Consider the following 16,394-nt stretch of genomic DNA (forward strand, 5'->3'; position numbering starts at 1 on the left):
AAAAAATTGTGCATCTATTTAAAGCTGAAGTTATGTCAAGATAACATTTAAATACCTAGCCCTTAACTTGAGACGGAATATAGTAATATACTCTTCTCACTGCTGTCACATCTATATTTTAATACCTATGCTGTCTAAGACTGTGTATGACTGCTCTCGGGAGATGTACATAGCGGTTGCAGGTGCTGCAGATGTCGTATGGAAGGAAGCAATGCTACTGCTTACGTACTTTATGCTTTTCTCAATAAAGGATACTACTAAGAGCTAAGTATCTTTTTCTTGCTTATTTATATATACACACAATTTTTCTGTCTGTCTTTTCAGCTCATGGAAAAAACTGACAGAGACTACTACACTCTGGATGACATGTTTGTTTCCAAAGCAGCCAAAAGAGCACGTACTGGGGAAGAGGAAGAAATACAAAGAAGAAAAGCAATACGTGAGCACCAGCAGCTTGCTGCACGCATGGAAAAGTGCCCATACTGCTTTGACAGCAGTGAACTTTCTAAACATCTTATTATTGCAATTGGCACCAAAGTAAGAAAATAGCAATTTAACACAAATGTAAAAATAAAAAAGAAATAAAGGAAGATAGTGCTAATATTAGAATGATGTTAGAAGATTAAGAACGAAATTGCTTCTATGAAATTATTTATTATTTTGCACCTTGTTTTCCTTGCCCTTCCAATTGATTTCTCAAATTCCCCAAGGGCGAGGGGGAAAAAATATAAATCTGTTGTGAATTTTAAGCTAATCTTTGATATCAGAACTTCACATTTGTGGAAGAGAGGAGCAATAATGAAAGATCTGAGTGCACAGATTAGACTGCAGGTGGATTTGTGGAAGACTAAATCACACTGCACTGGAGCAAATGTGAACTGGTGAAGAACTGTATCTCAATGATATTAAAGAAAACTAAGTGGAGATTTCAATTTCTAAGCCTAAAATCCTTTGAAATAGACAGAAGTTTTGTTTTGGGAACCTTCCTGTTTCTGTTAATGCTTTTAGAAGTTGCATAAATATTTGGATTTATAGCACCTGCAGTGCTTCACTGTGGACTTTTTTGTCATTCTTTCTCTAAAGTTTTCTTTTATTATTGATGTTTTTAATTTGATTTGAAATTTTTTTATAGGCCAAGGAATTAAATGCATAGATATGTATTATGGTACATTGCATTTATTTTTTATATATATAGACTATATATGCATATATATATATTTTAGAAAATGCGTACACATGTATATTTGTGTATATATGTAATCTATATATGTATATCTGTGTCTGTATCAAACAGATACATATACAGGGATATGTCTGTATCTGTGTGCAGTTATATATATACAAATTATATATACATGCATTTTATATTTTACTAAAAATGGCATGCATATATATATCTATGTATTAAAAATGTATTGTAATGGACTAGACAGTATGATTTTGTAACAGTTAGGATACCAGCTGGTCTATAAGGCTGATATTATTGCCTTGTTGGTGTAACTGCTCTCTGGATGCTACTAGTTCATTGGAGCTACTGGTGGATAAAGGGACCTTTTTGAAAACACTAAAATTAGTAATACCTTGCTGTAATTAGAAGGTACTAGCTTCTGTTGATTTGAATTTAGCAAATGATGTATTTTGTATCCCTGGCAATGGGAAGGTTTTTAACGCTAGAAAAACGGGCCCTTCAGTTTTTGTTCCCTTTTTATAGGTGTACTTGTCTTTACCAAGCAACCAGTCCCTTACTGAGGGTCACTGCCTGATAGCCCCTCTACAGCACCATACTGCAGCCACTCTTTTGGATGAAGACATCTGGGAAGAAATCCAGGTCAGCTGAAAAACTGTCTCGTGTTCTAAAAGTTTTGTAGAATAATGTTGTTCTGGATAGTAACATATGTGTTGTACCTGTTTTCATAATTTCCAGCCTGGCAGCTCTTTTCTGATTCCACTAAGGGGCAGAAGATTCTCACGTCATGGATGAAAATTAGTGGTCAAATATTGAAAAAGAGAGATGCAGGGTAAACACTGAAGAAAAGTTCCCATTTATAAGCAGTAGAAAAAATTGCCTGGAATACTGCAATACCTTTGTCTTTGGAGGTCTTTGAAACCAGGTTAGAGGAATACCTATTGGGGATAACATAGGTACAGCTGATCCCTTACAGAAAATGGAATAACTGGCTTCGCAGTTAGGATTGTCTTGTGAGTGCCAAGGAAAATAAAAGGATTGTCAGGGCAGAAAAATCACTTATAATGGAACACAAGCTGAAGATATGTTGTTTACATATCTTCAGGTTTTTTAAGCTAATCTGGGGTTTGGGTGAATGTCAGTTGAGAGAGAACTATCTCATTATTCTTCAAATCAGTGAGATCCCTGTTAGAATACAATTTCTTGCTTTTTTGAAAAGAATTATTAGAATAAGTGCCAAGTATGATGGGTCATGCTTTCCAACTCTCTTATGAAGACATTTTGATGGCTTTGAGTTCTCTTTTCTTTGGAAAGGGAAAATCAAGGGAGGAATGTAACAGGCTTCTGCCTAAGAGATGGATTGTGATTGTCAATCCCCCCATCCCCTGCCATCAGGACTATTACAAGGGGAAAACGACTTGCAACCTCTTACATCAGAATATTGGAGACTGTTTCAGATTAGAAAAAAGGCTGCGTTGCTTGCAGCTGCTTAGATTTAAAGCCAGGTTAATGCGTGAGTTTGAAATGGTTTAAATAACATTGGTCTTGCCTTGAGCATGGCAGACGGGTTCTCTGACTTTCCAGATTTGCTCGCCACATTGATTCTCATGGCTGGTGTCATTTTTATACAGTGTTTCCTAGTAAATCATGCTCCCCCCAAGCAGAAAGGGAAAGGAGTTCTTTTGTATGTGATAAAAATGCCTAAGAAAGTTGGATAAGAAGTCCCTCAGGGGTCCGTGCTGGGCCCAGCCCTGTTCAACATCTTTGTCGGCGACATGGACAGTGGGATAGAGTGCACCCTCAGCAAGTTCGCCGATGACACCAAGTTGTGTGGTGCCGTCGACACGCTGGAAGGGAGGGATGCCATCCAGAGGGACCTTGACAGGCTGGAGAGGTGGGCCTGTGCCAACCTCATGAAGTTCAACCAGGCCAAGTGCAAGGTCCTGCACCTGGGTCATGGCAATCCCAGGCACAAATACAGGCTGGGCAGGGAATGGATTGAGAGCAGCCCTGAGGAGAAGGACTTGGGAGTGCTGGTGGATGAGAAGCTCAACATGAGCAGGCAATGCGCCCTTGCAGTCCAGAAAGCCAACTGCATCCTGGGCTGCATCAAGAGAAGCGTGTCCAGCAGGTCAAGGGAGGTGATTCTCCCCCTCTACTCTGCCCTGGTGAGACCCCACCTGGAGTACTGTGTCCAGTTCTGGAGCCCCCAACACAAGAAGGACATGGACCAGTTGGAGAAGGTCCAGAGGAGGGCCACGAAGATGATAAAAGGGCTGGAGCACCTCTCTTATGAGGACAGGCTGAGAGAGTTGGGGCTGTTCAGCCTGGAGAAGAGGAGGCTCCAGGGAGACCTGATAGCGGTCTTCCAGTACCTCAAGGGGGCCTACAAGAAAGACGGGGAGAGGCTGTTTAGTAGGGCCTGTTGCAATAGGACGAGAGGTAATGGTTTTAAAATAGAGGGAGATAGATTTAGATTGGAAATTAGGAAAAATTTTTTTACGATGCGAGTTATAGAACACTGGAACAGGTTGCCCAGAAAGGTGGTGGAGGCCCCATCCCTGGAAACGTTCAAGGTCAGGCTGGATGAGGCTCTGAGCAACCTGACCTAGTCAGGGATGTTCCTGCTCCTTGCAGGGGGGTTGGACTAGATGACCTTTGAAGGTCCCTTCTGACCCTAACCATTCTATGATTCTATGATTCTAAGTGCAACAAGTAGGATCAGGAGGAACAACAGAGCATGGGGGAAAGTTATAAATTTGTTTATTCTGTCTTCTATGTAACCTAACCTCTTTTAACTAAATTGATGATAATTTTTCTAAATTTGTATGAGAAGGAAAATAGGATAAAGAGAAGATAAGCAAATGCAGTTCCTGGATTCAATGCTAGTCTTTTCCTTGCTAGAAAATGAAACTAGTTGGTAAAACCATTATTCATTTACTCTGTGAATGTATTTAAACATTTATTTGCAACAAAGTACTTTGGGAGGTGATGGACACAGATTTGTTTTTATTATTATTATTTTTTTTCCCCTCTCCTTCCAGCTTCTATGTAATTCAGTAGGAGTGTGGAAGGCTTTAGCATGAGTGTAAGCATACACTTAGTCAGTGACTAAACTAACTTTATGATACCAGAGAAGTATTTTATATTGCTGTTGAGGCAAAAAGAAATTATTACACTTTAAATAGTCATAGAATGTTGCATTAAGCACATGTTTCAGCTAACTATCTTTGCTAGGGTATTTTTTTTAAGATATGTTGGCATGAAGCAAGAAGAGTTATTTTATACTGTCTGCCTTGAAGCACTTGAATTTAGCATGTTGTGAGTTTTAGACTGATGTACTCACTTGCCAAAGTAAATATGTATGTAACATTTTTAATATGAAAAGATATAAATCTTTCTATGTTCTATATTGACTGAACTGTTACATGCATCAATGCTGTGTGTATCTAAGCATAAGGCAAGCCCAGCCCTCTTATTTGTTCTTATGAATGGTTTTGTCCTTTCCAGTGCTAATTATCCTTGATGTTTTTGCCTGCTTGTAGTTTGTAGGAAAAGTGCAATGTGTTTAAAAAACAAGAAAATACAGTCTGGGAAACGTTAGCTAACATCTACAGATTTTCTAGGCTTTTCAGTGGATTTGCATTTCAGTTGATATTGCAGGTTAGCAACTGTAAGCAATGGTCTTTCCCAGCGTTTGCTTTAATGTTTCTCTTATTTCACTACAGTTGCTTGCTTTGGTGTGTTTCGGACGTAGAGGTCTAGGGGCTGGGGTGAAGGGGAGAAGACAAGCTGTTGATTCTGAGTTTCCTGTTGCTCTGCACAGTGAAGTCCCCTATCAGTCAAATTAGAGTGATCTATTCCCTGGGCAATATCATCTAGCTTTGTTCCATCGGTTGTGTTAGAGGGGTGGTGGTAGTGTTGTTGCAGCATGGAGCCGCTTATTTGTGAGGAAAAGTTTAGTGCAGAAGGGTCTGCTTTGGAGAGCTTAAATACCTGGTTAAGATATATATTTGGCCAAGTTTCTTAGTCTTTTAGTTTGATTCATACTGTGCAAGATGACAAAGGGATGGGGAGGAGAGAGCTCAATTTCTAGTCCTATTGTGTTGAAAACCTGGTAGTGATTTGTTTTCCATCTGTTTTACTTCAGTACTTGCTGATGCTTGTGAATATGTGTATTTGCTTGTGTTTGTTTGGTTCATCAACTCTGAATTTACATTAAGATAGGGATTCTTAAACCTTCAGATGAGATTAGCCTTTTAATTGTGGTGTTTGTACTTCTAAGCATTGTTACTTGAAAAAACAATGCAAAAAGGACAACTTACGAGTTGTGTGAGTTGTGTATCTATGGTACCTGTGGTCTATACAGTTTCAGTGATTTCTTGGCTTACACTGTTGAAATAGTATAGGGAGCGTGTGTAATTTGCAGATCTTCGTTTTTAAAAAAGCAGTTTTCAAGATCTTGCGACACTTTCAAAAACATTCACTCTATCACAAACTCAGATGTTTTGTGCTTTTCAAAATGAGTCTGAATGAGTCTCTGATATGGTCCATTATGAGTCATAATTTAGTTCAGCATCTACATTGTAAGCTGTAGAATAATGCTCTTGCGTATCTTGGATGCAAATACCAACTTCCCAGATTCGGGAAGGCAAGGCAGGGATGAGTGGAAGGTGATGGGCAAGGTAGGTGGGGGAAACCACCTCACTGACAAGGCGCAATCCCATGGTACCCAAGCCACGAGAAGAGGGCAGGCCCCGTGGTGGTAGACAGAGCCAGCCGCAGCCCAGTGGTGGCCAGACAAGTCTGCAGTGATGAGTTAGGCTGGTTCAAGTCAGGGTCTAGATCAGCCAGGCACATTGCTAAGCATAAGCATGCCTGAAACTTAGCTCAGGCAAGGACCAAAAGTAAGGACCTGCGCTTAATTGCAGCTCCTGAGTGAAGGGTGACCAGACTCCTACTTCACAGCTCCTTTGTCTTCAGCTCATTCTGCTGAGTCTGATCCCAGCTTACAGCTGCAGCGTGTCAGGGCTGCCCATCTGCACGGGCAGCCAGAACCTCAAAAGGCAGGAGAGGCTGCAGAGCTGTTGTGTGCAGGCCCCTGACACTGGAGCTAGCAGAATTATAAATTGAAATACACTTTGAACAGGTGCAGCACTTGATCTCTGAGGGGAACTGGTAAGCATACGTTGAGACCAGATGTATTATAGTGCTGCATTTGGTTAGCTTCCGTACAGTGCAGGTGGTGGTTATAGCCATGGCTTTCTTTTGAGGCAGTGTTAGTATTTTCCTTAAAGGTCAAGCATGCCTAGTGGAAATGTCATTTTTTTTAAGAACTGTGTAATTGGAAGGATAATGGTTTCTGGAATCAACACAAGCCAAGACATTAACTTCTTAGAAATTGCAAGCTTGGGAGCTACTGTTAAAGACATGTTGTTTATGGAGTGTCACAGTTACGAATTTCAACACAGTTTTAATTTTGCCTGTAAAAATATGCAGTATTTATTAAAACCAAGTTTGTAGTGTTAATTATAATGCATATTTCGCAATAGTTTTCTGGATGTCCTGTGTCCATTGTAATTACATTGTAATAAATGTAATTTGTATGAAATTGTTGAATCATATGGCATTTTCCTAGTATGATTGCTGCTGTTATCCATTTATTATGAGTTTATTATTAATATAATATGTTAATGAAAGAATATAAAATATTTTATCTGAAAGCTTTGAAAAGTTACTTCGAATTATACATATTTTTTTCTCTAAACAGATGTTCCGAAATGCATTGGTGAAAATGTTTGAATCTAAAGACTTGGACTGTGTGTTCCTAGAGACAAACATGAGTGTGAAGAAACGATATCACATGGTATATGAATGCATTCCTCTTCCGAAAGAAGTAGGAGATGTGGCTCCAATCTACTTTAAGGTACAAGAAAATGTTTTTTTCTCTAGGTCATTTGAATGAATTAATCATAATTTATCTATTTCTGAAAAACTGTTTTTGATATTCAAGTGCTATTTTTGAAAAGACAGATTCTTTGATCCTACTTCTTTATCTGTTCTTTGATCCTATTTCTTGATCTTAAAACAAGCCCTGTGAGGTAATTCTGTTTTTCAAGTAGTCAGTCAAAGAGCTGTATGTCACTGTGCAGTTGCCTCAAGTCTGACTGCACTGACAGATACTGGAAGAAGAGGAGAGAGCTGTAGTTTCTTGAAATGCTGTGAGGCCAATACTTCTCACTTAAGTCCTGTAGTATAAACTTAAAATCCCATACATGTGCCTTGGCAAGCATAAAATGAGGAAATATGTCAACTGTTTCAAGAAGTACCAATGCATAATGTTTCTTCCACATTTCATTTTAGTAGGCCCAAATTTTACACGTGTCTTAGGTCTCTGATGAACATTAGACAGCATGATAGATATTTCTTCTGTAGCTTTTCTGTTTGCATTCCTCTGACTCTGTAAGGAAGGGCTCATTGAAGCTTTTGCCTGGAACTGAGGCCTTTCGGCTTTCAGCAACTGGATCATGATTTGCCTTGTATAAGTAAATTTTTTTTTTGGTCTTTGAAATACTGTTTTTGTTTTCTGGAAGTAATGTGGGTTTTTTTTTTTTTATGAAGTTGAGCAGTCAGTGTGATGAACAGCAATGGAGTGACTTTTACCACATTTGAAACTCTTCACCTGGTTGCTGTAATTCCTATGCTCCAGGTGCTACTAAAACTTGTGTTCTATCTGATTACTAAAGGAAAGATGAAGGACAAGATTTAATGCAATGTTATTTGCATAAAACTTTCTGAAGTTTCCACCATTAAAATACACAGCAAATGAAATTTAAAAGGTACCTACACTACACTATTCTCACTTGAATACTATGGATACAGTGGCAACTTTAAAGGTTTTTAAGTGCAATCAGCCTTCTAAGCTGGATTCTCCTCTTAGTGCTAAAAAAAGAAAAAAAAAGAAAGAGAAAAGGCTAATGTAATGTAATGTAATGAATTCATAAGAGGTTTTGAGCTCAGTAAAAAGAGAATGTGACCTTTTAGTTGCAACTTGTTAGAGATAATTTGTGTCAGGCAAAAGTTAAATTTAAAAAAAAAAATTAAGTGAGTTTGAAGATATTGTACAGTGCCTTCATAAAGTGTGTAAGTTGTGGAAATCAGAAAGGTTGCCAAAAATAAAGTTACTTTGTTAAGAAGTAGTTGGTATTTGCAGTGCTATGTACTTCACTACATTGAAAAGTTAGTTCTTTGCTCACTGTATGAAGGACTATTTTCACATTTAGATAAAATGATTTTGCAGAAAGCTATAATGGAGTCTGATGAAGAGTGGTCCATGAACAAGAAGTTAATTGATCTTTCTTCAAAAGATGTTCGGAAATCTGTAAGTAATGAGATGTATTGAACACTGAATTTCTCTCTAATCTTTTTCCATTATTAACTGTTTCAAAGAGAGAAGAAAGAGAACACAATTAGATTAGTGTATCAGGAGATGGCACAGGTATGATGAGAATTAAAGAGTCTGACTGAACTACTAACTGACATTAGGGAAAAGATTCTCATTTATTTCAACAATTGGTGGACTGAGCAGCAAGCATTAATTGAGAACAAAGCTGGCACTTTGAGGACATGTACCAGCATAATTTTCTTGATTAACTTTAAGAATTAAGGTAGATCAAAGATTTGCAAATTACTTTTCTGGAAAAAAATATGATGTGTCTTTTTCATTGACCTAGAACAGCCTTTCGTGTTGCTAAGTTTATGAAGCGAAAATATAAATAGCATTGTAAGTCTTTTTTTCTAAAACAAGGGAACAGTACTCTGTCTCCTGGATCCTAAACTGAAATGTCTTTATATATACAAATCTTAAAGGAATAATGCTGAAACTGTAAGATTGTTCCGTATTTTTTGTTATCTTCTGCTCTTTGGTGCTTCAGAACAGGGAAAGCCAACATCTGTCACAAATAAATGACATATAATTTTCTTGACTCATGGTAGGGCATCAGGACATTTGGTTTCTTTAGGAATCTTCTTATCTATACATTTTTGTGACTATTGCATACCCATTTGAAAGTAGGCCAGTTTTCACATTAAGTCACGACAATTCTTTAAGTTAATAAAATGCATCATTGTGTAAATTGTTACACAGTTGTGTGATTTTAACGTTATTTTAGGGTTAAAAAAATGCCTGCAGCCTTCAGGAGGATATGAGAGTATAGTTTAGAGACTGAGAGGATGGTTTGAGAAGTTGGAGAGTTGTGTTAGGAGGTGGTGGTGCCTGGAATGAGGGTCAGACATGGCTAAGACTTCATCTAGTGGGAGGATTGTGTGCAGAAACTGGAAGTATGGTGTCCAGAGGCAGAGCCTAAGCATCCAGCCCTTGCACAGTGTCAGGGCCTTCTCTGCTTCTCCCTCTGCTCCCCGCAGCGAGGGAGCTGGGGGTGGGCGATGGGCTGGGAGCGGACACAGCCAGGAGAGCTGTCCCGGTAGCAAGCACTGTTCAGCAATAGCCAAAACACTGTCATGTTATCAACACTGGTTTAGTCACCAGTCCAAAACACAGCACCATACAAGCTGCTTTGAAGAAAAGAAACTCTGTCCCAGCCAGACCTGATACACTGCTAAATACAAATACACATTCCTTGAAGTATAACCTGTCAACCCATTTTTTCCTTATTTAATGATTTTTTTAGTTAATTTTAAGTATTTTATGTTTCTTGCTATGCTATATTGCCCCTCTGTATTAAATCTTAATTATTTTTAGAGTGAGTTTTCAAGCAATATATGGAATATGCCATCTGAAAATTGCACACTTTTTTTTTTTTTTATGTAGCAGAGGAAATGCTTATGAATTTGAGGCTTTGTAAATCTTATCTGTACTGGAGGATCCTCAGCAATTAAGAGTGAAAAATAACTTTTTTTAGTGAAACAGCAGAAATGACTTACAATACTGTAGCAATAAATTAATTAACTTTTGAGGCACTTCTCACTCTGTCAGACTGAAGGGTCTCTCCTTGAGGGTGTGGATGCGCCATCCCTGGAAACATTCAAGGCCACGTTCGACAGGGCTCTGAGCAACCTGATCTGGTTGGAGATGTCACTGCTCCTTGCAGGGGGGCTGGACTAGATGACCTTTAAAGGTCCCTTCCAACCCAAACCATTCTATGATTCCATGATTCTTGTGGCAGGGTAACCAGTGTCTCCTCTGTAGGCTGACTGAGTTATTAAATTATCCAATTCAGCAAGTTAATGATAACTTGCAGCCCTATGGTTTTCTGGTAATGTGTTCTCCATGGAGGTGTTCCCCCGTCCCCGCTTCCCCCTGAATATCAACATTTCCTCAGGGTAAATATTTCCTGTTGTCGCACAACATCCCATCTTTAATAAATCCAACTTGCTGGTGGTCATCTTAAAATTTCTGCTCATCCTGTGTGATTCAGAGCTGTGGAGTCAGGAAGGCATTTGCTCAGTGTGCATGCTGCTGCCTGGTCCCTCCCTGTCTCTCACCTGGTGCTGTAGTGGTGTCCTCTGGAGGTTCTACCACCCAATAATAATCTTTTCAGTGTCTTTTTATCTAGTTGTTGTATGTGTTCTTTCTGCTTACCCATGTATTTTACTGTTTCTCTGTAGCAATTTTATAACAGTCTGAGAGGTGGTTGAAAATAAAATGTGACATTATGAACTGTAAAACCATTTTCAAATTCATTAAGTTGTGGGGAGGTTAACTGAATGCCTACAGTCTGTTAAACACCTAAAAATGTATTTTTGTGTGTATAGGTTCCTAAAGGACTACCATACTTTTCTGTGGACTTTGGCCTTCAAGGAGGATTTGCTCATGTCATTGAAGATCAACACAAGTTCCCTTATTACTTTGGAAAGGTATTGTTGTGTAAAAGATAAATTTACCAATTATACTCTATTTTGTAAAAATTAAGTAATTAAAACAGTTGCTGCCAGCACAGTCACTTTGATGTACCTTATCCCAGTTTATTAGCTGGCTTTTATTCAACTTAGCTTGTTGAATAAAGGAGCATTTGATTTCTTCACTGACTGATAGTCAGAATGTGGTTCTAGATCCATGTTTCTTTTGAATTAATAGGAACTCTAGATATTTGACATACAGTCTAATGGATGGAAAATACTTGCATCTATTTAAAAAGAAGAAAAAAAATGGTTTTTCATGGCCATAGTATTCTCATTTAGGTGCACTGGCTTCTGCTTGTATAAATGAGTGTGCATAGACACGCAAACTCACAGATAACTCCTAGTATAATGCATATGTGGTTAAACTACTCCATGCAGTACAGAGAGTATAGTATATACAGGAAGAGCTGCCATAAATTCTTCCTTTCTTTATTATGTCACAGCAATTTTTTATTGAAAGAGTCAGTATTGCAAAAACATTAAGAGGGATTGGGGAGAAAGAACTTATTTCAAGGAGAGTTAAGAGCAAAGTGTGCAGCTTTCTTTTTTCCGAACTTTTGTCTTTTTAGTGACAAATGTACTAATATATTAACAGTCTTGTAATATTAGGGTATTCATACAGTCCATTGCTATGCTGTACTTAAAAGAATTTTGCTGAGGCAATCATCTAACTACTACGGTTTTAATTTTTGGATTGGTATATTTTTCAGAATTTCCAGTTTTAATAACTAGCACTCAAAGAAGACAGTGTCAAATAATCTCATCATTTGAAAATATGTATTTCTATAATCTACGGTAAAATAGTTTTCATTAATACAGTAATTTTTCATCTGTCGTTATCTTTGTTCTACTTGCAAAGGAAATAATTGGTGGTATGCTGGACTTGGAACCACGGCTCTGGAAAAAAGGAATCAGGCAGAACTTTGAGGAGCAGAGGAAGAAGGTGCTGCAGTTTGCACAGTGGTGGAAACCATATGACTTTACCAAAAAGAAAGAATAAGTACATCTCTGCAGTGAAGGACTATATAAGCCATAAATTATATTAAAGGATATTTCATATGTTAAGCGTAACACCAGTGTGTTATGTATTGCTAATATGTTTTAAAACCAGGATATTGTTTAATTGCCGATTACCTGTTTCTGGTTTAGACGTGTCAATCACATGAATCTGCAAGCCTAACGAACCAGAATTGTACAGTGTCTTTAGTTTTTCATTTTTTAGCTGAGCCAAAAGAGTAATATCCATGTGTCTGTTGTAATTCTTCAAAATGTACCTTCTGCTTTTTATAATCTTTGAGGTAACTGATGTTTTTTTATCTTGTATTTAGCATAGAGGTGGTGCTTAATTATCGGGTGACTTTTTGTAGAAAATGGTGTAAATTTTAAGAATGTTTTCATTAATACAAATACATTGTTGCAGAAGGAGCCTGTACAGAAAATAATTTTCTGATTTGGAGTCCTTGTGTTCTTTGAGGTCATTGAAGTAATACGAATGTTTAAGTGTTATGTGATTGATAAACCTGCTGCTGCCCCCCTGCAGAAGAATTAATGCCATTTTCTGTACTTTCTTTCAATATGAAGTAGTATTTTCAAGCTGACCTGTTGCACAAGGGATGATGAAACAGTCCGTAGCTGGTGGCAACCAACAACTTTAATGGTAACAGTTACTTTTGATGACATAAAAAATGAAAGAGAGAGGAGGGGGAAAGAAGCCTAAAGCAAAACACTCTCTGATGGCCAGCAAAGAAGAAAATCACTGCAGGGATCTCCCCAGGTGACTCTTCTCCCCTGAGCATCCTCTGTAGTGTGGCAGGTGGTCTGCTGTAATACTTTTCTGGTAATAACTATATAGTTTTCGTTGGGGACCATCTCAGACTCCCTGCGGGTTGCTCCTGCTTGTGATGCTGTTAGTGCTGATTGGAGCACGGTCTGATCAGGGGTGAGAGTTGCACATTAATTGATTGTTAAGCTTTGTGCACGAATGTCACTGGGAAATTCCTGTCCACTATTTAAAGGAGTGCTGTCTACCATGTTATTCACTAGGTTTTGTTTTTTCTCTTATGTAGAAGTTACAAAATAGGTAGTAGGAAAGGGTGAGGGGGGAAGCAGGAGATTCTTCCATCAGGGGCAATCACTTTCCATGGGAAACTTGCCATAGCAGGCTCGAGCTTTCCAGGTGGAGAGCTGGGAGAACAGGACAAGGACAGAAGGACAAGGATGAAAACATTGCCACAGCGTCCTCCCATTGGATAAGGGAAAGGGTGCAGCCTTGCAAAGCAAAAGTTAAGACATCATGTAAGTGCCCCAACGTGCTTCCCACTCTTTTCCAGCTGAACCATTGCCGTATACAGCCCTGTTACCTGTTGTAAACAGCTTACATTAAGAAATGGATCACTGAATATTACAGTTGAAGAAGTGTTCATTTCTAATCCTTTGGTCTTTTGAAACTTTCCTGAAGAGCTAGTACTTTTTATTTTCCCAACAAACAAGTCCGGTAGAAATCTGCTATGCTGTAAATTGTTTTCTTTAGGATCATTGTAAATTTGTGTCACTACAAGAGAACAAACCTAAGAATAAGCTGTTCTGATGTTTCTAGTCTGATGTCTGATTTGTACCAGCAAGCAATGGATAAAAGGGCCGGATCTACTATTCTCATCAGTTTTGATCTTTAAGCTACTGGGTAGATTACAGAGCAAGTAGGACATGAAATACTAGCTGCTAGTAGTTGCTTAGAATGTGGTAAAGCTGAAGAAATTTAGGTAAAGTGCAGTCTTTGGTGGTATAAAGCATGACTAAAAATTGTTTTCTCTGAAAGCTTATGTTGCCTCTGGTCTATCTGCCCTCCTGGAGGATAGCCGGGAGGTGGGAGAGGTAACTGGCTTTTAAGGCCACAGTCTTTATCCAGTGTTGTACTGGAGATGCAATTTTTCTAAATGATATCACTTTTGCTCAAAATTTGTGTTCCTCAAGGGAAGTGCTGAATTTCACAAAGGATACATAGAAGTCTTTCTCTCTGACTCATGTTCTGTGCATATTTTGTTATTCTGGTTTCAGCAAAACTACTGATACTCTTTGGTCCAGAAAGGACTCTGAAATACTGAGTAAGGGTAGCAATCTCAAGCTAGTGATACAGGAAAATATGTCTTACCCTATTAGATGTTTTCAGGATGGGAGACTGGTTACCACATACACTGAGAATAGTATCTTGTGGTAATTGGTCACAGACATGGATATCTTCAGGTTAAGCTGTTCCTATTCATAAGCATCTCTAAATATTCATGAGGCCGTGAGAGTGAACACAGGTTGTTAGGGCACTTTTGTGGAAGGCATTGTACCCTTAGACTTCAGTCCTTGCTCTTATAAATATTAAAATGTTTTAAATAGACCTCCTTCATCCGGAAGGATACCCAATACCTAAATTCTTTTGGCACTAAGAGGTGGAAAATGTAAATTCAGATGTCTTTAGGGAGAACAGAGATCGGAAGCTGGATTTTTTACATAACTGTAAGTGTGCTCCTATGTACTCTTTGGTGTAACTGGGGAGGCAAAAGGACTTTGACTTCTCTTCAAGTGAATCTATGTGTGTGATCTAACAGGTGTTAGAATATATCCATGTGCTGCCCTGTCAGACAGGAAGATTCTTACACCTGATAAGTGCTGCTACTCTTCTGCTCAGAGCAAAAAGCAATGTTTCCCTGCTATCAAGTCAGCTTTTTCCAACCAACTTGGAGTACTCCCCTCCTTTGTATTTCCTTGCTATGCTGAAGGAATTGCATCCTCTCACCTGCATTCCAGGTCTTTCAGTGGTTTCAGGGAAGGCATGCTGCACCATCACATCACCATTACTGCTGCTTGATCAAGCCTGGGGTGAGTTCTGAGCAAGAACTCAAGACTTCAGAGCTTTTTATTCAATTATGTTTGCCACTAAGTTCTCTGGAGAGAACCAGGATGGATGCTACAATCAAGCAGGTGATCTGCCTCAGGCCTGGATACCTTGAAGATTCCCGGCCTGAGTCTGTCTTGGGGAAAATGAGCTAAACAGACTCCTGTGAGATGTTCACTTTCTTCTTTGCTTTTTCTCAGGCTGTATTAGTCAACCTGGTATTCCCCAGGCCCATGCAGTTGCTGTAGAAAGGTGCCTGAAGCATGAGACAGTTGTCTTCATATTAAGGACCCATGTTTTAAGGTCATTAGTTTTGCTCAAATTGAAGGAAAGCACCATGAATTTGTACCACAGCATTAGCTGCTGTGGTATTGTTATTCTTCCCCCTAATCGGTGGTTGGCTGATATCAAAGTGATTGCCTGAAGACATGCATTGATGTAAACTGAGCTAACGCAAAATGAGGTTGATGTAAGCTGAGGTAGACTCAGCTAAAATGGAAAGCCAGGCTTTCTGCTAGTTACTATATTCTTCCAGATAGGTAGTTCTCATTTATGTCCATATTCCACTTGCTTTCCCCTTCTCCTTTGTGTTTTCCTTTGGAGTACGACTGTGAGATACTGCAGTTGGTGCACTTTCGGTGTAACAGTGGTGGATTGTTGTTTTGTACTTATTAAAATACCTGAAAGAGAACAATGTGGATTTTTGATGCTTTGCTAGAAAATCAACATAGCCACGTTCAATCTTAGGTCTATTTGGACTAATTTTTTTTTCAGTTTGTTCATGAGTCTAAACAATGAGTTATTCCCAGAGTCATAATCAAATGTGATTTAGTGGGATTTTACATATTGAGTTCAACCAACTTGTTTTAAATTTCATACAAGTTCTGATTGGAAAATAACATGTTAGAATAAGTAGTAACTCTCATGGCAAGAGATCACAAATCTCTTACCATCTAATAAAGAAGAAACATTTTGATGGGTCCCTTAAGGGTTCTGTCTTTGGTTGAAATTTCTTTAGCATTTCCTGTCTTCTGCATTTGTATTTTTATCATTAAAGCATGTTTTCTCTTTCTAATTCCAACTGGATGAAAAGATGTAGAGACTGATGTAGAGACTGCTCTACTCTTAAGCATAGCTGTTTTGAAACAAGATCCTTAATGTAGTAGCTAAAAGTGCCATTTTTTTAGCCCTCACAAATAAAGACAACCTAATCCAGTGTGAAGGAACAGGCTTTAGAAATCCAAGCTTGCTAGCATCATAATTCTCTTGCACGTATTGATGTAGCTGTGTGGTAACATTACTTTTCTAGATGCATCTGTTTATGTCATTAAAAGTGAGTTTCCTTCAAGAAAGTCGTTTTGCTACACCTTTTACAGCAAAGTTGGTGTAAATTTTACTCCCCAA

The 16,394-nt window shown here is 38.6% G+C and overlaps 1 protein-coding gene across 1 annotated transcript in view; it reads left to right on the forward strand.

Annotated features, from left to right (window-relative positions):
* Nucleotides 1-12,549, forward strand: part of CWF19L2 (CWF19 like cell cycle control factor 2) — an 82,751-nt gene extending 70,202 nt beyond the window's left edge. Inside the window, exons 13-18 of the mRNA XM_086739576.1 lie at nucleotides 325-537; nucleotides 1,712-1,828; nucleotides 6,957-7,112; nucleotides 8,487-8,567; nucleotides 10,961-11,062; nucleotides 11,967-12,549. Coding sequence (XP_086595702.1) covers nucleotides 325-537; nucleotides 1,712-1,828; nucleotides 6,957-7,112; nucleotides 8,487-8,567; nucleotides 10,961-11,062; nucleotides 11,967-12,107 — 810 coding nt within the window. The 3' untranslated portion in view covers nucleotides 12,108-12,549. The remainder of the gene's footprint in view (nucleotides 1-324; nucleotides 538-1,711; nucleotides 1,829-6,956; nucleotides 7,113-8,486; nucleotides 8,568-10,960; nucleotides 11,063-11,966) is intronic.
* Nucleotides 12,550-16,394: the final 3,845 nt, after the last annotated feature.

This window comes from Chlamydotis macqueenii, chromosome 1 (assembly GCF_036417535.1).
Source record: "Chlamydotis macqueenii isolate bChlMac1 chromosome 1, bChlMac1.mat, whole genome shotgun sequence".
In the NCBI taxonomy this organism is placed as follows: domain Eukaryota; kingdom Metazoa; phylum Chordata; class Aves; order Otidiformes; family Otididae; genus Chlamydotis; species Chlamydotis macqueenii.